At 57.3% G+C, this 17,236-nt stretch overlaps 1 protein-coding gene across 4 annotated transcripts; it reads right to left on the bottom strand.

Annotated features, from left to right (window-relative positions):
• Positions 1-897: 897 nt before the first annotated feature.
• On the bottom strand, positions 898-14,533 carry PDLIM2 (PDZ and LIM domain 2). Of its 4 annotated transcripts, none has more exons than XM_039243775.1 (10): positions 14,393-14,533; positions 12,860-12,954; positions 11,994-12,145; positions 9,261-9,330; positions 9,006-9,154; positions 8,773-8,851; positions 5,191-5,279; positions 4,790-4,974; positions 3,242-3,359; positions 898-1,474 (listed from the first exon to the last, which is right to left on the bottom strand). In XM_039243775.1, exons 2-10 carry the CDS (start codon positions 12,950-12,952, stop codon positions 1,297-1,299), a joined length of 1,113 nt encoding a protein of 370 aa, XP_039099706.1. In that variant the 5' UTR covers positions 12,953-12,954; positions 14,393-14,533; the 3' UTR covers positions 898-1,296. The 4 variants fall into 4 exon arrangements, with proteins under 4 accessions (XP_039099706.1, XP_039099703.1, XP_039099705.1 ...); XM_039243772.1 differs by having other exon boundaries at positions 14,408-14,491; XM_039243774.1 differs by having other exon boundaries at positions 4,790-4,935; positions 14,393-14,476.
• Between the last annotated feature and the right edge of the window lie 2,703 nt (positions 14,534-17,236).

A 17,236-nucleotide genomic window follows, 5' to 3' on the forward strand; every position in this document is an offset into this window, starting at 1 on the left:
CAGAGTCTCCCAAGGAAGGGGGCACACAGACCATGCCTGGCTTGGATGTGAGGCCCTTGGTGGGGGGGTCCTTCAAGGTGGGGCTCCTCTGGTTTATGCTTCTAGGCAAGGCTAACCTACAGCCCAATTCAAGGTTATTGCTGGTGATTATCTTTCTCAAGTGGGTGCAGACAGCCTTGGTGGGTGCAGAAGGTACTCTGCATGTTGCCCCCTCTCCTGCCCACCTGACTCATCTGGCCAGGTCAGCTAGCCTGGCAGCATTCACCCCAAGTAGAGCGAGGGGCACGGAGTGCCAGCCCAGCCACTGCGGTTGGACCCTAAGATTGTCACTGAGCCCGGCCTAGACAGCATGGACATCCGGGCCTGCCTCCTCTTTGTTCCTCGCCCTCTTCATTCCTCCTTTTCTCCAGGCTCCCGGTGAGAAACTCATTCCTCTAAAGTACCAGGGATTATCCCAGTAAAACTGGCATCTTTATAAAAGGGTCCAGCAGGGGTGCCTGGCTGGCTCAGCTGCTTAAGCATCTGACTCTTGGTTTCAGCTCAGGTCATGATCTCATGGTTCATGGGATCGAGTCCCGTGTCAGGCTTTGCACTAGCAGTGCAGAGCCTGTTTGGGACTCTCTGACTCTCACTCTCTGTCTCTCTCTCTGTGCCCTTTCTACTCACACAGTCTCTGTCTCTCTCAAAATAAATAAATTTAAAATAAATGAATGAATGAGTGAATGTATGAATGAACAAAGCAAGCCTTTTCAGTAGAGGGCGTCATGTGGTGAAGCACCTGGTAAGGTTTAGGGTGGTGAGGAATAAAAGGGAAAAATTATGTCAATAGACTCTTTACCCAGTGGTAGAGAAGTTCATCCCCAGGGGCGGAGGCAGGGAAGAAGAGGAAAGAGCTACTTTGTTTCGACCATGTATATATATTTATAGAGCTCATTGCTGAAAACTTTACAGAGTGAATACCTTTAACCTCTGACCTATCCCTCTCTTTCTACATATTTATCTCTGTATCCCACCCTGCTTAACCCCTGTTGCACAATGATATGAAATGCAGGGCCCACCTCACACTTTGGTGCACAACCTCTCCTACAAGGGGAAGTGAGTGTCTAGCAGAGGCCTGGGATGGGGAGGCTGTCCTCATCCACAGCCCATCACAGGTCCCAGGCTCCAGCCTCACCCAGCCTGGAGGAAGGGACCCCACTACCCACCGCCACCCTTACATGCCAACTTGCAATTGGCATGGCCCTGGCACAGAGGTGCCCACGCAGTCGAGGGCAGGTTGAGAGCCTAGCCGGGTACTCAGGCATGGGAGCTGAGGGTGGGGGGTGAGGAGTAGCGCTGACGGGCATGCTTCTCGCAGTATAGCTCGTCTCCGACCCAGAAGTGCCCACGCATCTTCAGGTTCAGCCCACAGTCCGCACAGGTGTAGCAGCCTGGGTGGCGGTACCGCCCCTCCTGGATGCGCACAGCCTGGTTCCTGCGGGGGCAATGGAGAGGGGAGAGCCATTAGCCTGGGGGATTGCAGGGCGAGAGCATGATGCTGCCATTCTCATTCCCAGGGAGCCTAGTTCCCCACCAGTTCCTGGCCCAGAGTCAGGACCTGGAAAGATCCCCAAATCTCAGACACTGGACTCCCCAAGCCTTCCTTCAGCAATCTCGCTTCAATAACCCCCAACCACCACCTCCAGGACTTTTTTTTTTTTTTAAGTTTATTTTTGAGAGAGTGAGAGAGAGAGACAGAGCATGAGCATGTGAAGGGCAGAGAGAAAGGGAGACACAGAATCCGAAGCAGGCTCCAGGCTCTGAGCGAGCTGTCAGCACAGAGCCTAACGTGGGGTTTGAACCCACAAACCGTGAAACCATGACTGGAGCCGAAGTCAGAGGCTCAACTGACTGAGCCACCCAAGGGCCCCCAGGACTTCTAATTTAAAAAAAAAATCAGGGTGCCTAGGTGGCTCAGCCAGTTAGGCGTCCGACTTCGGCTCAGGTCATGATCTCACAGTTCATGGGTTTGAGCCCCGCATCAGGCTCTGTGCTGACAGCTCAGAGCTTGGAGCCTCCTTCGGATTCTGTGTCTCCCTTTCTCTCCGCCCCTCCCCCACTTGCTCTCTCTCTCTCTCTCTCTCTCAAAAATAAATAAATGTTAAAAAAATTTTTTTTTAATCTTTGTTTAAAAAAAAGTCATTTCTCCTTTACACAAAGACAAATACACTCCGTCCTGAATTTTCTGGGTCCTCTGTGGTCCTCTAGGTGTGGTCCCAGACACCAGGACCCCAGCATTGCTTCACCTGGGGAAGAGCTGGAAATACAAATTCTGGGGCCAGAGACCTCCTAAAGAGGAAACTCTGGGGTGCAGGCCAGCAGTCCCTCTAACAAGTCGTCAGGGGCTGTGCAGCTGCTCTTTGAGAACCACCATATACAAGGCTTTCCTTGTGTCTGCACAGCAGGCATGGATAGTATCCCATTCTGGAGCTGAAACAGTAAAGCCCACAGAGGCTACAGGATTTACCTAATGTGAGTCATCTGACCGTCAACATTGCATGTAAGAAATTTATGGCGGGGTGAGGGGGGAGTGGACTTTCAGCAGTTTTCCAGAGAATGTGGCTTCATTATAATGCCACCCAGTGAGACAAGTGAACCTACCTCTGGAAAATTCATCCCTTTCCTAAGGGGCTGAGGAAGGGGTAAGAGCAAAATTTTCCAGGAGGAGGCACTGCATCTAGAGGCAGATCTCCAGAGGTTTTGAGATTATTGCAGAGGAATCAGAAGCAGCATTTCTTACTCCTCCCAGGAGGGAAGAAGAAATCAGGGAGAAGGAGACACAGTAGGAAGAAGCTAGCAAGGCATTTTAAGAAGGCTGAAAACAGGGGCACCTGGATGGCTCAGTCAGTTAAGCGTCTGACTTCAGCTCAGGTCATGATCACATGGTTTGTGGGTTCAAGACCTGTATCGGGCTCTGTGCTGACGGCTAGCTCAGAGCCTGGAGCCTGCTTCAGATTCTGTATCTCCCTCTCCCTCTGACCCTCCCCTGCTCAAGCGCTCTCTCTCAGAAATAAATTAAAAACATAAAAAAAAGAAGGCTGAAAATCACCAGTATAACCCATCACAAAACTCCTGGGGAAACACCCCCCTCCAGGGTCCCTGACTGGTGGTTCTTTGCAGACGCCTCCGGAGGGCCCATGCCCTGCCCCACCCCGCGCCACCCTGCCAGGCTGTGCCTGCCTCCCAGGCTGCCAGCACTCACACAATGCTGGTGCTGCACTTCTCACACGTGTGGAGCTTGGGGGGAGTGGCCAGGGCCCTGGAAGTGGGCTGGGAGGCCTGGGGGCTCAGCGAGCTGGGCAGGAAGGCCGGAGTGCCACCTGGGAGGGGTGGAGACAGAGAGACACATCAGAGCTCACCCACGACCGCAGCACCCAGGCTGTATTTATACACGCACACTTACTTCTCCAGCACAGCTCAGCGGAGACTCCTAAAGCGGCTCCTATGCAGACCTCTGAAGTGACACTGAGTGTGAAGGTGGGGGGATCAGGGAGCAAGGGACTGATCGCCGCAGTGCCTTGGCTGAGGCTCAGTTAGCCCAAGCTAGGGCAACCTGAGGAATGTCTATGTGGCATCTACCCCGTCCCACTAAGCAGGCATGATATTAATTAAAAGATAGTAATAATAGATAATGACAGCGCCACAATACCTTTATAAGGTTTTCAAAGGGTTTTTATGGGCACTGTTGCATGTAAGCCTTGGAACACCACTAAGATGAAGCGCAGATGTTACTGGGGGGGTATGGTCCCTGTTTGCAGCAAGGGCTCCAGGACTCCAGCGGGGAAGTCACTGACCGTCTGTACTCCCCTCACCCCTGCAGACTCTCCCAGGGCCTGCCAAGGCCTCAGGGTCATGATGGACAAGGTCTGCTCCAAATCTTTTCACCCTGACCCCAGTGAACACCCCCGGAGCTAAATGTCAGAGTTGGAGCCAGCCACCAGATACTGTACTGGTGAGGCTGCTAATCCCGTAGTCCCGAAAGTCCCACCCTCTGCCTCCCGGAAGCCACTGCCCAGGCCAGGCTTCCTCATCTCTCCTCTGGACTAGGCCAGTGCCCCCCCAACACACACACACAGGACAACGGCAGCACTGACCTCACCTCAGGAGCTGGGTGGGCCTCTCTGTCTGCCCTCAGCCTCCATACTCCGCATACACTGACCCATCAGACAGGCACAGTAAATGTCTGTCAAATGAACAACTGAATGGCTGGCACGAGCCCATATCTTTTACTCGCTTCAGCATCTGATGCACTGCCTGGCATTATTTCACCAGCCCTCTTGGGTTAGGGCACTCCTCAGCCCGGCACATAAGGCCAGGACTTAACCTCTGAGACCAGCCTCCATTTGGCAAGGTCCCGCTGTTCTCTCACTCCCACCCCAAAGCCCTCCAGCTGCCAGCCACGGCATGCCACAGCACTCCCTGCCACCCTCTTAAGGCCACTTGTTAACATCTTGATCTTTCTTCAAGGGTTAAGTCAAATGCATCTTCCTCCACAAAGCCCACCCTGGAGACCCAGCCCCCACAGGCCCCACCACCCACCTTTTTCATTCCCCTCTGATCCCAGCCAGCACCTCTGGGTGCACCCCTACAACCCCCACCAGGTTGAAAGCTCCTTTAGTGCAGGGACTCCCCTTGGTGCCTGTTCCATGATGAGCACTTAGGAAATACGTGTTCAATATCTCTTGTGGTCAGGGTCCAGCGGTATCCTGCAGGAATCCCCTTCCTGCACCCAAGCCCCCCAGGGGCTCACCTCTTTCTTCGGCCTCCAGGGCCTCCTGCAAGAGCCGAAAGGAGCTGGACTGCCGGGGGGCCACCCGCCCCTCACGATTTTCCTGCAGCATCTTGTAGACTTCTGAGTCCTCTTCCAGAAGGCAGCTTCTCCCCTCGGAGTCCACACTGCAGAGACAGGAGCGGCAGGGAGTGAGGATCCTTTCCCTGGTATGAGAACCAGCAAGAAGGCAAGGAAAGAGTGTCCGGGGGAAGGAACTCTGAGGAAATTCAGAGGATTCAGAGGAAAGCCAAATGGGCTTAAAGTGGCCAGGGACCTCCCCCCCAACACATACATCCCTCTCTGGAAAACCAGTCTGTCTCCTGCCCCTCCCAGGCGCTCCAGGATTCCACCCCACCCTCCCGAGCCGAGCCGGCCAGTACCTGAGTCTGGGACTGGAGGAGCGGGGACCCGGGGAAGGGGGCAGCACCAGCACAGCCGAGTCACCAGCCGTGGCGCGGGTGAGGCTGGCCTGTGGGACAGAGAGGCACCAGGGGAGGAGTCAGTGGCTGGAGCCTTTTGGCCAGCACACCCGTCAGGGCTGCCAAGCCCAGCCCGGCTGTTCCCCAGGCCGGACACCAGAGGGCTCCCGGTTCTTGCTGACCAGCAGGCCCTCAGCGAGGGCCCAACACCCCAACCCACCCTCAGGGCTCGAGGGACTGCTTCTGCTCATTCCCAGAAGGAGAGAGGGGCCAGCACCCAACTATGGCGATGTGACGTTTCTGCAAGGATATTAGGCAAGGGGAGAACAAGCAGAGAGGAAGGAAGCAGAAGCTTTTGCAGTAAGAAGGAAACACAAAGGGAAGGAGTGAAGGGCCCAAGCCCCCTCTCGGAGTCAGGGATGGGGTCGCACAAGGGACCTCTCTCCTACACACACTTCCTCTCCTAAGAGGGCCCGGGGTCTGGGCTGACCAGCCTCTCCTGGCTGCCCTGGGAGGTCTGACTCTGCCGCAGGGAGCCTTAGGGGGCCAGGCTCGTTCTGGACCCGCACCCCAGTAGCAGCGCCCCCTGCCCAGGTGTGCGCTATCCATCTTGGGCTCTTTCCACTTGCTGAATACCTGGAAATCTTGCCTTCAACCTCACTGTTGCTCTGCTTTCTGGCCTGCACCTCTGCTCCCTCCCCTTCTACCTTTCCCTCTGTCCCTTGCCATCCCCCACGGAAAGGGGAGCCTCAGAGACAACCAGACAGGCCACCGGGCACTAGCTGAGGGCACATTTCCCTGGAAAGCCAACTTCCTTCCATTTTAAAATTCAAAATCAAGGACAAGTTATGGGGTCAACTGATACAACTGCATGGATTTTAAAGCTAAAAACAGAAACCTCGGAGTTTTGAGAAGAAAGCCCTAGGCCCTCACTCCCCCCACCCCCTTCCACCAGTCTACATTCCTCTTACACGTGGTGGCATGCGGTTACCTGACAGAGGGTAAAATAGTTTCCTCAGGAAGGACAGTCAGCACCAGTTACTTAAGAACGACATCCCATCCCACTGTCCTCAGCCAGCATGTGCTCTGCAGTGGGGGGGGAGGCAGCTCGCTGGGAGAAATCTGCCCAGGCTTCCTCTGTAAGCCAAATTCTCATGCCAGCCAGAGTGACGGGTGCTGTCTTCACATCTGCTCGTCAAGGCGTGTACCCACCCAGAGGTGACAACTTCCAGTTTCCAGAAGGGTACCATGAAGGCTGGTGGTGTCCTGTGCCTTGGGCTCAGTGCAGCCTCAGCCAGCTCGAAAGCCAGCAGCAAGGTCACGGCCACACCATACACATCATCCATAGTCATCTCTAACTCCCTTCCTCCCTTCAGACGGCTCTGCCCTGGTGGAGAGGAGCCCAACTCCCTTACTGGGTGGGAGCAGCTCCATCTCTTTCCTCCCTCCCTCCAGGGACACCTGCCTGCACAAAAGGAACCTTTCATCTCCAAGTCCAGAAAAGCTGCTCATCTGCCCATCCAGAGCTCATCTGTGGCCAACACCTCTCAAAATGTGTTCTGGTGAACACAGGGATGTTAATAAGTGAGTGGCAGGTTGGGAGAGGGGTTGCCAGGAGAAATTCTATAGTTAAACAAGTTGAGACAATTAATAAAATTAAATCTGTTTCTCATGGGACTTCTTAGAGTCTTTAAGGTGCTACAAGTACACAGTGACTCCCAAGAGGGAGGTACGGGACCCTGGGGTTCCCATGCCATCTGGCCACAGCCTCATTGATAGACCAGAATGCAAACTTCACTGGGGTAGGAATATCTTCACTGGGTTATCCACCAATGCATCCCCAGAGCCTGGAAAGGGTGCCTGACACAAATCAACTGCTCAATAAAAATTTGTTGAAGGAATGGCCTCGGAGCCAAACAAGGGAATCTGGCACATGGGGACTGAGGCCCCGAGAAAGAGAGGCTTATCCGAGGTTAGATGGTAGAGGTAGCACTAACCCAAGTCTCCCTGCCACCGGCCCCAGGGCTCCCGTTTATGCCACATGGGTGGTCCTCAAATCTTTGCAGGCATCAGATCCCTGAAGGCTCCTTAAAACACAGACTGGTCCCCTGTCCACACCCTCGGACCCCTGCATCTGAGTCAGTAAGTCCAGGCTGATGCCTGGGAATCTGCATTTCTAACAGGTTCCAAGGTACTGCTGCTGTACCACCAGCATCTCCCCCCTTGCCCAAGTTTGGGACACCACAAGGAGGAAGGCCAAGATGGACGGGCCCTTTCCAGCCATGCCCTGGGCCAAGCACATTCCCAACTGGTCTCAGCCCAAAGATCTCCCAGAGAAGCCCCCCCTCCCCCATCCCCGCCCAGGGCCCAAACACGCCAGGTCTTGCTTACACACTGCTTTCCCGTCTCCCTGGCTTATCATTCTCTAATCTAAACCCTACCCAGTCCTACCTCTGACGTCCAGCAAAATTCCTGACAAAGCCTTCTCAGGCCACCCAGCCCACATTCGTCTCTCCCCTCCCAGAATGCCTCCCGCTTTTATAATTAAGACCACACTGTTTGGTGCTTAATTGTTCCAAAACTGCTTTACATGTTTGTCTTATCTCCCCAACTACATTTTAAATTCTTTAAAGATGGGGATCTTACTGAACGCATTTCTATGCCCACATTGCCTGGCAGGCCACCTGGTGGGTCCATAGCAGGCCATTGGGGTGCCCCTAGTGTGCAGCCCCCTGTGGAGCCCACTCCTTCCTTCTCCAGAGCCCCCAGTTTCTAATGCCCTCCCCCAGCCATCTCCAAAGGCTCTGCTTTCTGGAATGCAGAATCAACCGGAGGTAGGATTCCAGCAGCTGGGCCTCATCTCTTTCACCCCAAAGGCTGGACATGCCCCCCACCAACTCTGCCCCCAGCAGCTGTGGCCCAGGACTGTTGGCCGACTCACTCCCTCACTTCCTCACCACCCCTGCCCTTAGAGAGGAGAAATACCAAGGGGGGGAGGGGGGAGGGAGGCTGTCACTAGTTCACAGTGGGACCTGGGGGGGGACACCCAGGGTAGAAGGGCAGGGAGAGGGGCAGACAGAGAGTAAGCCAAGTACAACTTGAGGCAGAACCACAGTCCCGCTGGTGGTTCTCGGGGCTGAGTCAGACAAGGAGGAAGGGGGATGGGGTGATGGGAGTTGGGGGCAGGCATGGGGCTTGGAATGGGGAGGAATGTGTTCAAGAGATGCAGCCAGAGCCAAAGGGAACCATCCCAACAACAGCAGCAAAACTATTTCAGCCCTGGCCCAAGAGAAACAGTCAGGAAGGGAGGAAGCGAGCAGGAGGGGGAGGCAGCAAGTGGGAGGACAAGAGGTAGAAGGCCACCTGGGACTGGCAGGGCAGGACCCGGGCGCAGGAAGTGTGGCCCACCACCAGACACAGTGGCCTCCTGGCTCAGGAGAGGGGCATGCTTGTTGCTAGGAGATGAGGCGCTGGTTGCCCAGGTGGGACCAGCCATCTGCAGCCGGATGGGTGGATCTCTCCGCCCCCACCGGGCATCCTCACCGGTCGGCTTCCGGGGTGGCCCCCGTAGGAAAAGCGGTCAGCAGCAGCCGGTCCCGGAGAGTGTGCCAGGCTCTGGAAACTGAAATGGGGGAAATGGACCGTGTGTGCACCGGGCGTCCCACCCACCCTGCCTCAGGGAGACGGAGGGTGCCCTCAGCTCCCCTTAACCCAGCTACTCAGGCTGGAAGGCCTCGCCCGCACCGTGTGGCCACATGCCCGCCCCCTGGGCTCACCTGCGGCTGACAACAGCCTCTCCAGTGAGGGCCTGCTGGCTGGTGGGGGACAGGGTGAAGGGGCTGCCCGGCTGGGGGCTGGAGAAGACTGGGCTGGAGCAGGAAGACGGCAGGGAGGACTGGCTGTCAGTGTGTGTCCTCATGGGGCCCTGTGGAGAGAAGGACTGAGAAGCGGGCACCCGACCCCTAGGCCTTGCCCCTCAGGTCCCCCCCACTCCAGGGTGCTGGAGTTCCCAGCAGAAGGCACCACCCTACCTGGAAGCGAGTCGCCAGCCCTTCCACAGAGCTTTCCCCATTGGTCTGCAGGGGGGAAGCAGCCCGAGACCTGAGGAGAGGGCCGGGGGGAGGCAAGTCACAGGGGTCCTGGCCCCCCACTACAGGGCTAAGCACTGTAGACTGCAGTTGTTCCCACAAGATTCTAAAGACTAGTAAAATGTTCAAAACATTTGGACACCAGGCTGTCAACTTTCAACTTTGCCAAATTCAAAACAAACAACCATTGTTAACAACTACCAACATTTCTCAAAGGAATGGACAGTTTAGCATCAGTATGTAGAATTTCAGCAAAAAGTTCAATAAATTCAATTTTATTAAAAACTCCTCCTATTACCCCTTCTCTTTCTCTTTCTTTTCTTTTTTTAAAAATTTATTTATTTATTTTGAGAGGGAGGGTGCAGGCAGGGGAGGGGCAGAGAGAGAGAAAGGAAGAGAGAATCCCAAGCAGGCGCCATAGGCACTGTCAGCGGGGTTCAAACACATGAACTGTGAGACCATGACCTGAGCCATAATCAAGAGTTCAGACATTTACTGACTGAGCCACCCCGGTGCCCCCCCCTTTTTTTAAAGTAATCTCTATGCCCAACGTGGGGCTCAAACTCACACCCCCGAGATGAAGAGTCATATGCTCCACTGACTGAGCCAGTCAGGTGCCCCTCTTTTTACTTCTTTTCCTTTCTTTCTTTTTTTTTTTTTTTTTTTGGCATTTCATCCAGACTTTGTCATTGGTCATCATCAGCTTGTAGATCAATTTTGGGAGAGATTGCTCATTTCAGATGAATAATTCTTTATCTTTCACCCATGGAGAAACTTAAGCCTAGAGAGGGCAAGGGACTTTCCTAAAGCCCAGCAATGGCTGGGCCAGCTGCCCCCTCTCCTCTGCCCAGCCGGAGACTGTCCAACACCAGCTTTGCGGCTGATGGTGGGAATACCTTGGAGAGGATCATTCCTGGTCCCTTCTTCTTCTTCATTTTTTTTAAATTAATTAATTTATTCTTGAGAGAGAGAGAGAGAGAGACAGAGAGAGAGAGAGAGAGGATGTGTGCTGCATGAGAGAGGACAGAGAGAGAGAGAACAAAAGAGAGAGAATCCCAAGCAGACTCCAAATCGTCAGTGCAGAGCCTGATGCAGGGCTTGAACTCATGAACTGTGAGATCATGATCTGAGCCAAAATCAAGAGTCAGATACCTAACTGACTGAGGCACCCAGATGCCCCATGGTCCCTTCTGAACACTTCTCCATCAAATGAAGGGTGGAGCAGCCCCCTTCCTGCACGACCTGGAGAGCCAGGGCAACAAGCAGGCCTAGCCGTTCACCAAGCACCAAGGCCGCCAGCAAGAGAAGAACCCCGGGAGACCCTCTCCAAAGCCCTTCCCACCAGTGCCTTGAACAGGAGGACACTGGAGGGCTGGGATGCGCTGAGGGTGGAGAAAGAGCCTGCCGTGTCCCACCCCCACTATACGGTTCCTGGTTATCTGGCCACTTCTAGAGAGGTCAACAAGAGCCTCAGTCACCACACACCACACCAGCCTCAGCCTCCCCAGGGAGGGGGGTGTGGGATCAAAGTGAAGGGAGCTCGGGCCTTGGCTCCAGTCCAGAGCACCGCTTCCTGCCACAGAGCTCTAGGTGCTCAAGAGGCCTGCTGAGGTGGGGGATACTAGAAGGGCTTAGGAGCAGGCCAGGCAAGGGAAAGAAGATGCACAGAGTCTTGACCCGGCCAACATGGAGCTGGAGGCTCTGAGGGACTCAGCCAGGCCCACTCCCTGATGGGCCTGGGTCCCTCTAAGAGGGACCTGAGAGGAAGTGGTGGTGTCGGCAGTTCCCTGCCCCTCCCCAACCCCTCTCTGCAGTCTCTTGTAGATTTTGGTCCCCTTCCAGTTGCCATGAGGTACTGCTCTCCACCCTCCTTGTCTGGGTCCCAGTCCTGCAAACACTCATGAGTCTGAGTGGCCTGAGGGAGTCACTGAAGGTGCCGGGGCATTGTGGGAGCCAGCTTCTACAGCACTGCGGGACAGTAGAGGTGAGGAGAGGGCATGGAGCCAGGGCCCAGAGAGAGTGGGAGAGGGAGGGCAGCAGAGAGGCAAGAGGTATCTGACTCAACTTCAAGGCCCGCCCTGAGGGTTCTCCTGGCTGGGGGATCTCCCAGCATTCCTGCCCTGTGACTCACTGTGATGCCCCACCCCAGGGAGCCACCTGTTCCCCCCACCCCCCAACCCAGGCCTCTGGGCTGAAAACCCAAGCCTGGGAATCTGCCTTCACCAGCACAGCCTGGAGAAGCAATGGGGAGGGACAGAAGGATTCTGTGGGGAGTGAGCCCCCAAACCCCTCAACCTACACCCCAGGATCTGAGCAAAGACTGCCCCCTCTTGGAGGCAGGGGCCCAGGAGACCCAGCCTAAGGCACACCTTTCCCCTCTTCAACCCACTTCATGCCCACACCCTGTACTCTGCACACTTGGGAACCAGTCAAACCCGGGCATCCAGGTGGCTGATACCAGTCTGCCCTGCCCACGGCTGCATGCCCAGCCAGGTACAGGGACACCCCTCAGCCCACCCTGCCGTAGGTCCAGAGCCCAGACCTTCCACAGATGAGCCGGAAGGGCCCAGGAAGGCCAGGCTGGGGCTGAGAGCAGGGGGTGAGGGCAGCCGCTGTGTAGCAGGCTGGCAGAGGGGAGGCGAATGCTGGCAGGTCCAGCAGAGGTGGAGGGCCTACCGGTCTAGCTGCAGCCGCAGGGGTGAGGGGCTCTGGCGGATCTTGCTCTGGGCCTCAGCATGAAGCATACCCTCGGCACTCTCCCCGTTGATGGCCACGATAATGTCTCCAGGCCGGAGGTCAGCAGCCTCAGCCTTGCTTCTCTCAGTTACCTGAAGGGGATGAGGAGCGAGTGGCCTGAGCCCCCCCCCCCCCACCCCGGGACAGTGATGACTTTCACATAGGGATGGAGGAGAGGGGATGTCTCTCTGTCCTGCCCAAGAAACACAAAAGCAGGTCTGAACCAGGCTGGCCTGTGTCCCCCTTTGTCTCTGCACAGCAGTGCCTGCCCAGCTCAGCAGCTAATCCCCTCCAAAAGCTGTAGTGGAACCCCACCCCCCAGCCCAGCTCTGACACTCTAACAGGGGCCTCCAGAAGAAATGGCGGAGTTTCAGGGACTGTGCTTGGACATACTTTTGGATAGAGAGCCCTGCCCGTGCACATCACGCCATGCAGGTGGCTGCCTGCACACGGGCCTTTGGCATGAATGCTCCCTGGCCTGGGCCTGGGTCAAGAGGAAACTGCTAAGCACTCAGGGCTCCTGTGCCCGTAACCTCCCCAGATGGCTGCCAGCAGGTATGGGGTAGGTGACCAAGGAGAAAAGAGCAGACCCTGGGCTTGGCTCCCTTTCACTCCCTAGAAGTCTGTTCCTAAAGAGGTCACCACATCCCCAGGGCAACAGGGCCCCGGTCCTCCCCAGGCTAACACTCCCAGAAGCAGGACCTATGGCTCCAGAATTAAGAAAGTAAGGTGCCTGTGGGGAACAGGTAGACAGGGTAGAGCCTAACTTTGGGGGTACCTCCTTAGCTCCTCGAATTAGCCCTTACCTTCGTCACCATGATAGGCGTGTGGAAATCCCTGCCCCCAGTGATCCGGAAGCCCCAGGGCCCTGGCCCCACCACATCCACTGTTAGTGCCATATCTGAGGAAGAAGGGATGGAGACACTGTAAGGTGGCAGGGGAGGCAAAAGGGAGGGGATGACAGGTCCAGGGAGCAGCCAGTCAGGGGCTGGGGGGTGGGGAGTGAAGAGGAGGGTAGAGGAAGTGACTAACTCCCTCCCTCATCCCCCAGTTTCACTTCCTCCCACCCTGGGAAGCTGTGACTCTGAGTTCCCCCTTCTCTGCCACCATCTTCAGCAAAGTGACTCCCCAAAGGCAGGCTGCGAGGGTGCCTCCCAGGGGCTTGCTGAAGAAGGGGCGGCAGGAGCGGCAGGGGCTGGCAGGTGGTAGATTGTCATCTTGTCATCGTTTCCTGCCTCTGCCCCTCCCCCACCAGCAAGGTTAAGTCCCACCAGTGCTAGCTTCCTGTCCCCAAAACTAACTGCACAAGGTACTTCCTCCCCACTCTGGGGGAGGGCAGCACTCGGGGAACCAGAGTGACAGCAAACAAGGAGGTGATGCCACCACAGACTGTTCCAGTAGGTGGCTGGATGGGGACTGGCTCAAGGTCTTCAGAGGGGCCTCCTGGCTGCCCGTCTGGCCCCTGGCAATGTGGTCCAGGTAGGCAAGACTGGGCTTCCCACCTCCTCCAGGGGCCTGCTGCCCTCAACAGCCCCGGCCAGAAGGATGGACTCATCTGCCACGTTGGGCACACCCACCCCCTGGCAATGGCCAGCAAGCTGAGCTGACTGATGCCACCTCCTAGCTGGGGCCACAGGCCTCCCATCTACTGCCCACTCCGCTAGGCAAGGGAGTGTCCTTGCAGACCCAGCCCTTGTAGGATTTCCTGAGCCTCTAGTTATGGAGCCAGGAGCCAACCCAGGCAGGAAGCTGCAATGCCAGCCTGGGCCACCACCCTGCCCAACACCCACCCTGGGGCTGCCCCTGGGGAGGCCCAGAGACTGCAAGTGCTGTCAGTCAACATCAAGAACATTAGGGCCCCTTCCAGTGTTTAGGAACCTGGGGAGAGGAGGCCGAAGCAAGAGGGGCTGTCCGCCCTCTCCCCGGCCGTTGGCTTCCCCTTTTGCCCAGGACTAGCCCCTGACCCTGCCTAGGTCCCCAGGTTGGCGCTGGCGGTTCATAGACGCTTTGGATTCTCAGACCTTTGAGCCTGCCTGTGGACTCCGCGCCCGGGGCCCCGCGGAGGTGCCCAGCCGTCAGCTCGGCTCTCCCAGTTCTGGCACCTTCTACGCTCCGAGGCAAAGTACCACGCGCGGGGGGCCGCAGGAGGAGCGCCCGGGACCAGGAAAGCCCAGCACGCGGGGCGCAGCAGTGTCTAGGAGAGGTCCGGGGAGAGAAGCCGTGGGCGGAGGAAAGAGCCGGGCGCAGAAAACTGCGCAGAGGGGACGCGGCCGCGCAGAGCTGCGGAGCTTCCCGAAGCTCGTCGGCCGTGCGGAAGGTGCGCAGGTGGGCGCGCTCACCTGGCTCCCGCTCACCTGGCTCCCTCTCACTCGTCGGGCTGGGCGGCCGGGCCCGGTAGGGAAGGGAAGGAGGGAAGGTGCGGAGACACCGCCGCTCCCGCCGCCGCCGCTGCCGCCGTCTGCCCGACTCTGGGGAGAGCCCGCCCGGGGCTCCAGGACCTGCCTCCGCCCATGTGATCCCGGGGCCGCCCCTGCCGCCGCCCCTGGCCGGGGAGGCCGCCTCCTCCGCGCAGCCCAGCCCCGGCGCTGCCACCTGGCCCGCGCCCTGCTGGGGGTGGGCGCGGTTGGGGGGGAGGGTCTCTCCTTAGAGCCCCCTGCAGACTGCGGTCTTCCTCTCCGCGGTGCCCCCTGAGGGCGCCCGGGAGGCGTTCCGGTGACGGGTCGCGAGTCCCACTTCGCCAACAGCTGAGACTGGCGCCCCCCTGAAGCTTCCCCAGGATGGCCGCGCCCACCCGCCTTCGAAGGGGCCCTCGAGCACCCCCACACCCGGGGCCCGGGCGGGGGAGGGCCGACTGGGTCTGTCTGCGGTCCGCTTGGCTCCTCCGCCCACTCCCGGCTCCGACACTGGCGCAGATGCATCCCCGACACCCACGGATCCCCAGCCGGGGCCGCCGCTCCGACCTCCTGAACTCCGTTCCCCAACGGCCGGCGGGCTCGCCAGTCGGTGACCGCGGACTGCTGGGGTTTTCGGGCTGCCAAGAGTTTCCCTGCTTGAGATGCCCCGCAAGCCCGCTCCGCTCAGGGAGACGTTCCAGGCCAGAGAGATGGAGAGACTCCCGGCTGGCGCGCGCTGGGCACTCTCCTGGGCTGATGCTCTTTCCATTTGTAGCTGCCCTCCCCTCACCCTCTCTGCTGCCCTGCCTGGGGTGGGCCAGCCCCAACAGTCACCACTGGCCTTCGCTAGCCCTCTGCCAACCGCCTGGAACCCAGGCCCTAGGGATCCGGAGAGGACAGCCAAAGAAAGGCCCCAGGAACCAGCTCAGTACCATCTGGCAAATGGTTCCCCAGAGCCATACCTGGCAGACCTCAGGGCCCACCAGAGCTGGCTCTGGCATCTCCCATTGGCCTCCAGTCTGCACTCTCTTTGTCAGGCTGGTCTGTTTGCAGGGAAGCACACCTGTGGGCACAGCTGTAACTTGCCTGCCTCAGGTGTGAGTCATTCCCTCCAAGTTCCCTCTGCAAGGAGTGCCCTCACCACCCTTCTCACCAACCTATGCCCTGTGTCCCATCCTCCCACTACACTCACAGACCCAGAGACTCTAGCCCTCCCTCCCACAGCCTTTGTTCTCAATGCCTGTAAGCGCTCTCCTACCAATCAGTCCAGGGCCTCCTGGAATGATCACTTTGCCTGGCATGTCTGCTCTACCTCCCCAGCTAGACTGGAAGCCCTTCAGGGAGCAGGCAGCTGCAGGACAGGCAAGCACAGCCGTGGGGGCACACAGACCTAGCCTCAAATGCCAGATCTGCCTCTTATTGTGGGGCTTGGGGTAATTTCCTCAGGTTCCCCACAGGTAAAAAGAGCACAATGCATAGCCTCGTGCTGTGTAGACTACCCCCTCATATAAAGCTGCTGGCTTGCAGGTTCCTCTTAGGGCAGGGTGGGGGGACTGGTTCACTGCTCCATTCCCAGAGCCTAGCACAGTGCCTGGCACACAGTAGGCATTCCGTAGATATTAAGTGAATATTGTTTGAAGTGACTGAATGGGTTAATTTCCCTTCCTTCACCCCCAATTTGTGTCAGGGCCTGTTTTGTACCTCTTTGTGCTCCTGACTTTGCCCTAGTCTCTAGAAACATCTACAGGTTAATCTACAGGATTTCTGCTCTGTGGGCCGTGCATTTACAAAACTCATGACAAAGAGTCGTCTGACCCAGGGACAGGATCCTGTGGAACAGAAGGGAGTACTGTCCTGCTCTAAGCAACTCGGTGGCCCTGGGCAAGTCATGCAGCTCACCTCTCTAATGGCATGAGCATCCCCAGTGGCCTACAGCCCTCTCTGACTCTGACTCCGCAGGTCCCCCTCACCCCTCAGGCCTGTGATCCTCCCTTCACCTCCTGCCTCACCCCAGGTCAAGGCACAGAAGTGGTCATTGTACAGGCAGGGCTGTCATGGCAGGCAGCCCAAGGGCGTAGGGTTGGCCTGCTGCGGAGGTTTCAGGGATCCATCAGAGGGTGTGGATTTGGTTTCTGCCCCAGGGAAAGGAAGTCACAACCCTGATGTCTTTGATGAGGGCATCAGGGAATGTGGAGAAGCTGGGGCAGGGGATGAGGACCAGGCCAGTGGGTTCCTGGAGAAGAGTCATTTCCACGAGAGGGTCTGGACCTGCCAACTTAGAAGCAGATCGTGGTGAGGACTGGGGTGGACAGAACAGATGGTGTGTATGTAGGTCTTGTTCTTCCAGCTGCTGTTTAACCAGCATTGGGGCCCAGGCCACTCCCAGGCTATGGCCCTGTCATTCACAGGTGTCCCCCACCCCTGTCCTGACAGAGCCGAGGCACCACCACCTCTTCCCACCCACAGGCCTGGAAGACAGGATTGCCAGGAAGTATATAAAGGAGGCCTGACCTGGGGAGGGCCCCGGGGAAGTCCTTGACTTTGTGCATAACCTTTCTCCTCTGGGACAAGGGCTGCCTGGGCACTGGTACACTTTGTACAGAGAGGTGGCAAGAATCATTGGATCTGACTTCACATTTTATAATGATATGGCCCAGACAACTTAATTTCTCAGCCTCAGTCTCTTGTCCCATAAAATGGAATCATATACTTGTCACCGAGACGCTTATGTCAGAGCATACACGTGTAGCACCGCATGCCCTGCTCAACTCCCAGCAGCTGCCAAGGGCT

Source organism: Hyaena hyaena, unplaced genomic scaffold, assembly GCF_003009895.1.
Source record: "Hyaena hyaena isolate Hyena2069 unplaced genomic scaffold, ASM300989v1 scaffold_230, whole genome shotgun sequence".
In the NCBI taxonomy this organism is placed as follows: Eukaryota; Metazoa; Chordata; class Mammalia; order Carnivora; family Hyaenidae; genus Hyaena; species Hyaena hyaena.

Coding starts and splice junctions, on each gene's coding strand:
- PDLIM2 (XM_039243775.1), bottom strand. CDS start 12,952: ATGGCACTAACAGTGGATGTGGTGGGGCCAGGGCCCTGGGGCTTCCGG. Junction 5,280..8,772: donor GCCACCCCGGAAGCCGACCG/GTGAGGATGCCC, acceptor TCTGTCCCACAG/GCCAGCCTCACCCGCGCCAC. Junction 3,360..4,789: donor CCTGGAGGCCGAAGAAAGAG/GTGAGCCCCTGG, acceptor CACCCCTCCCAG/GTGGCACTCCGGCCTTCCTG.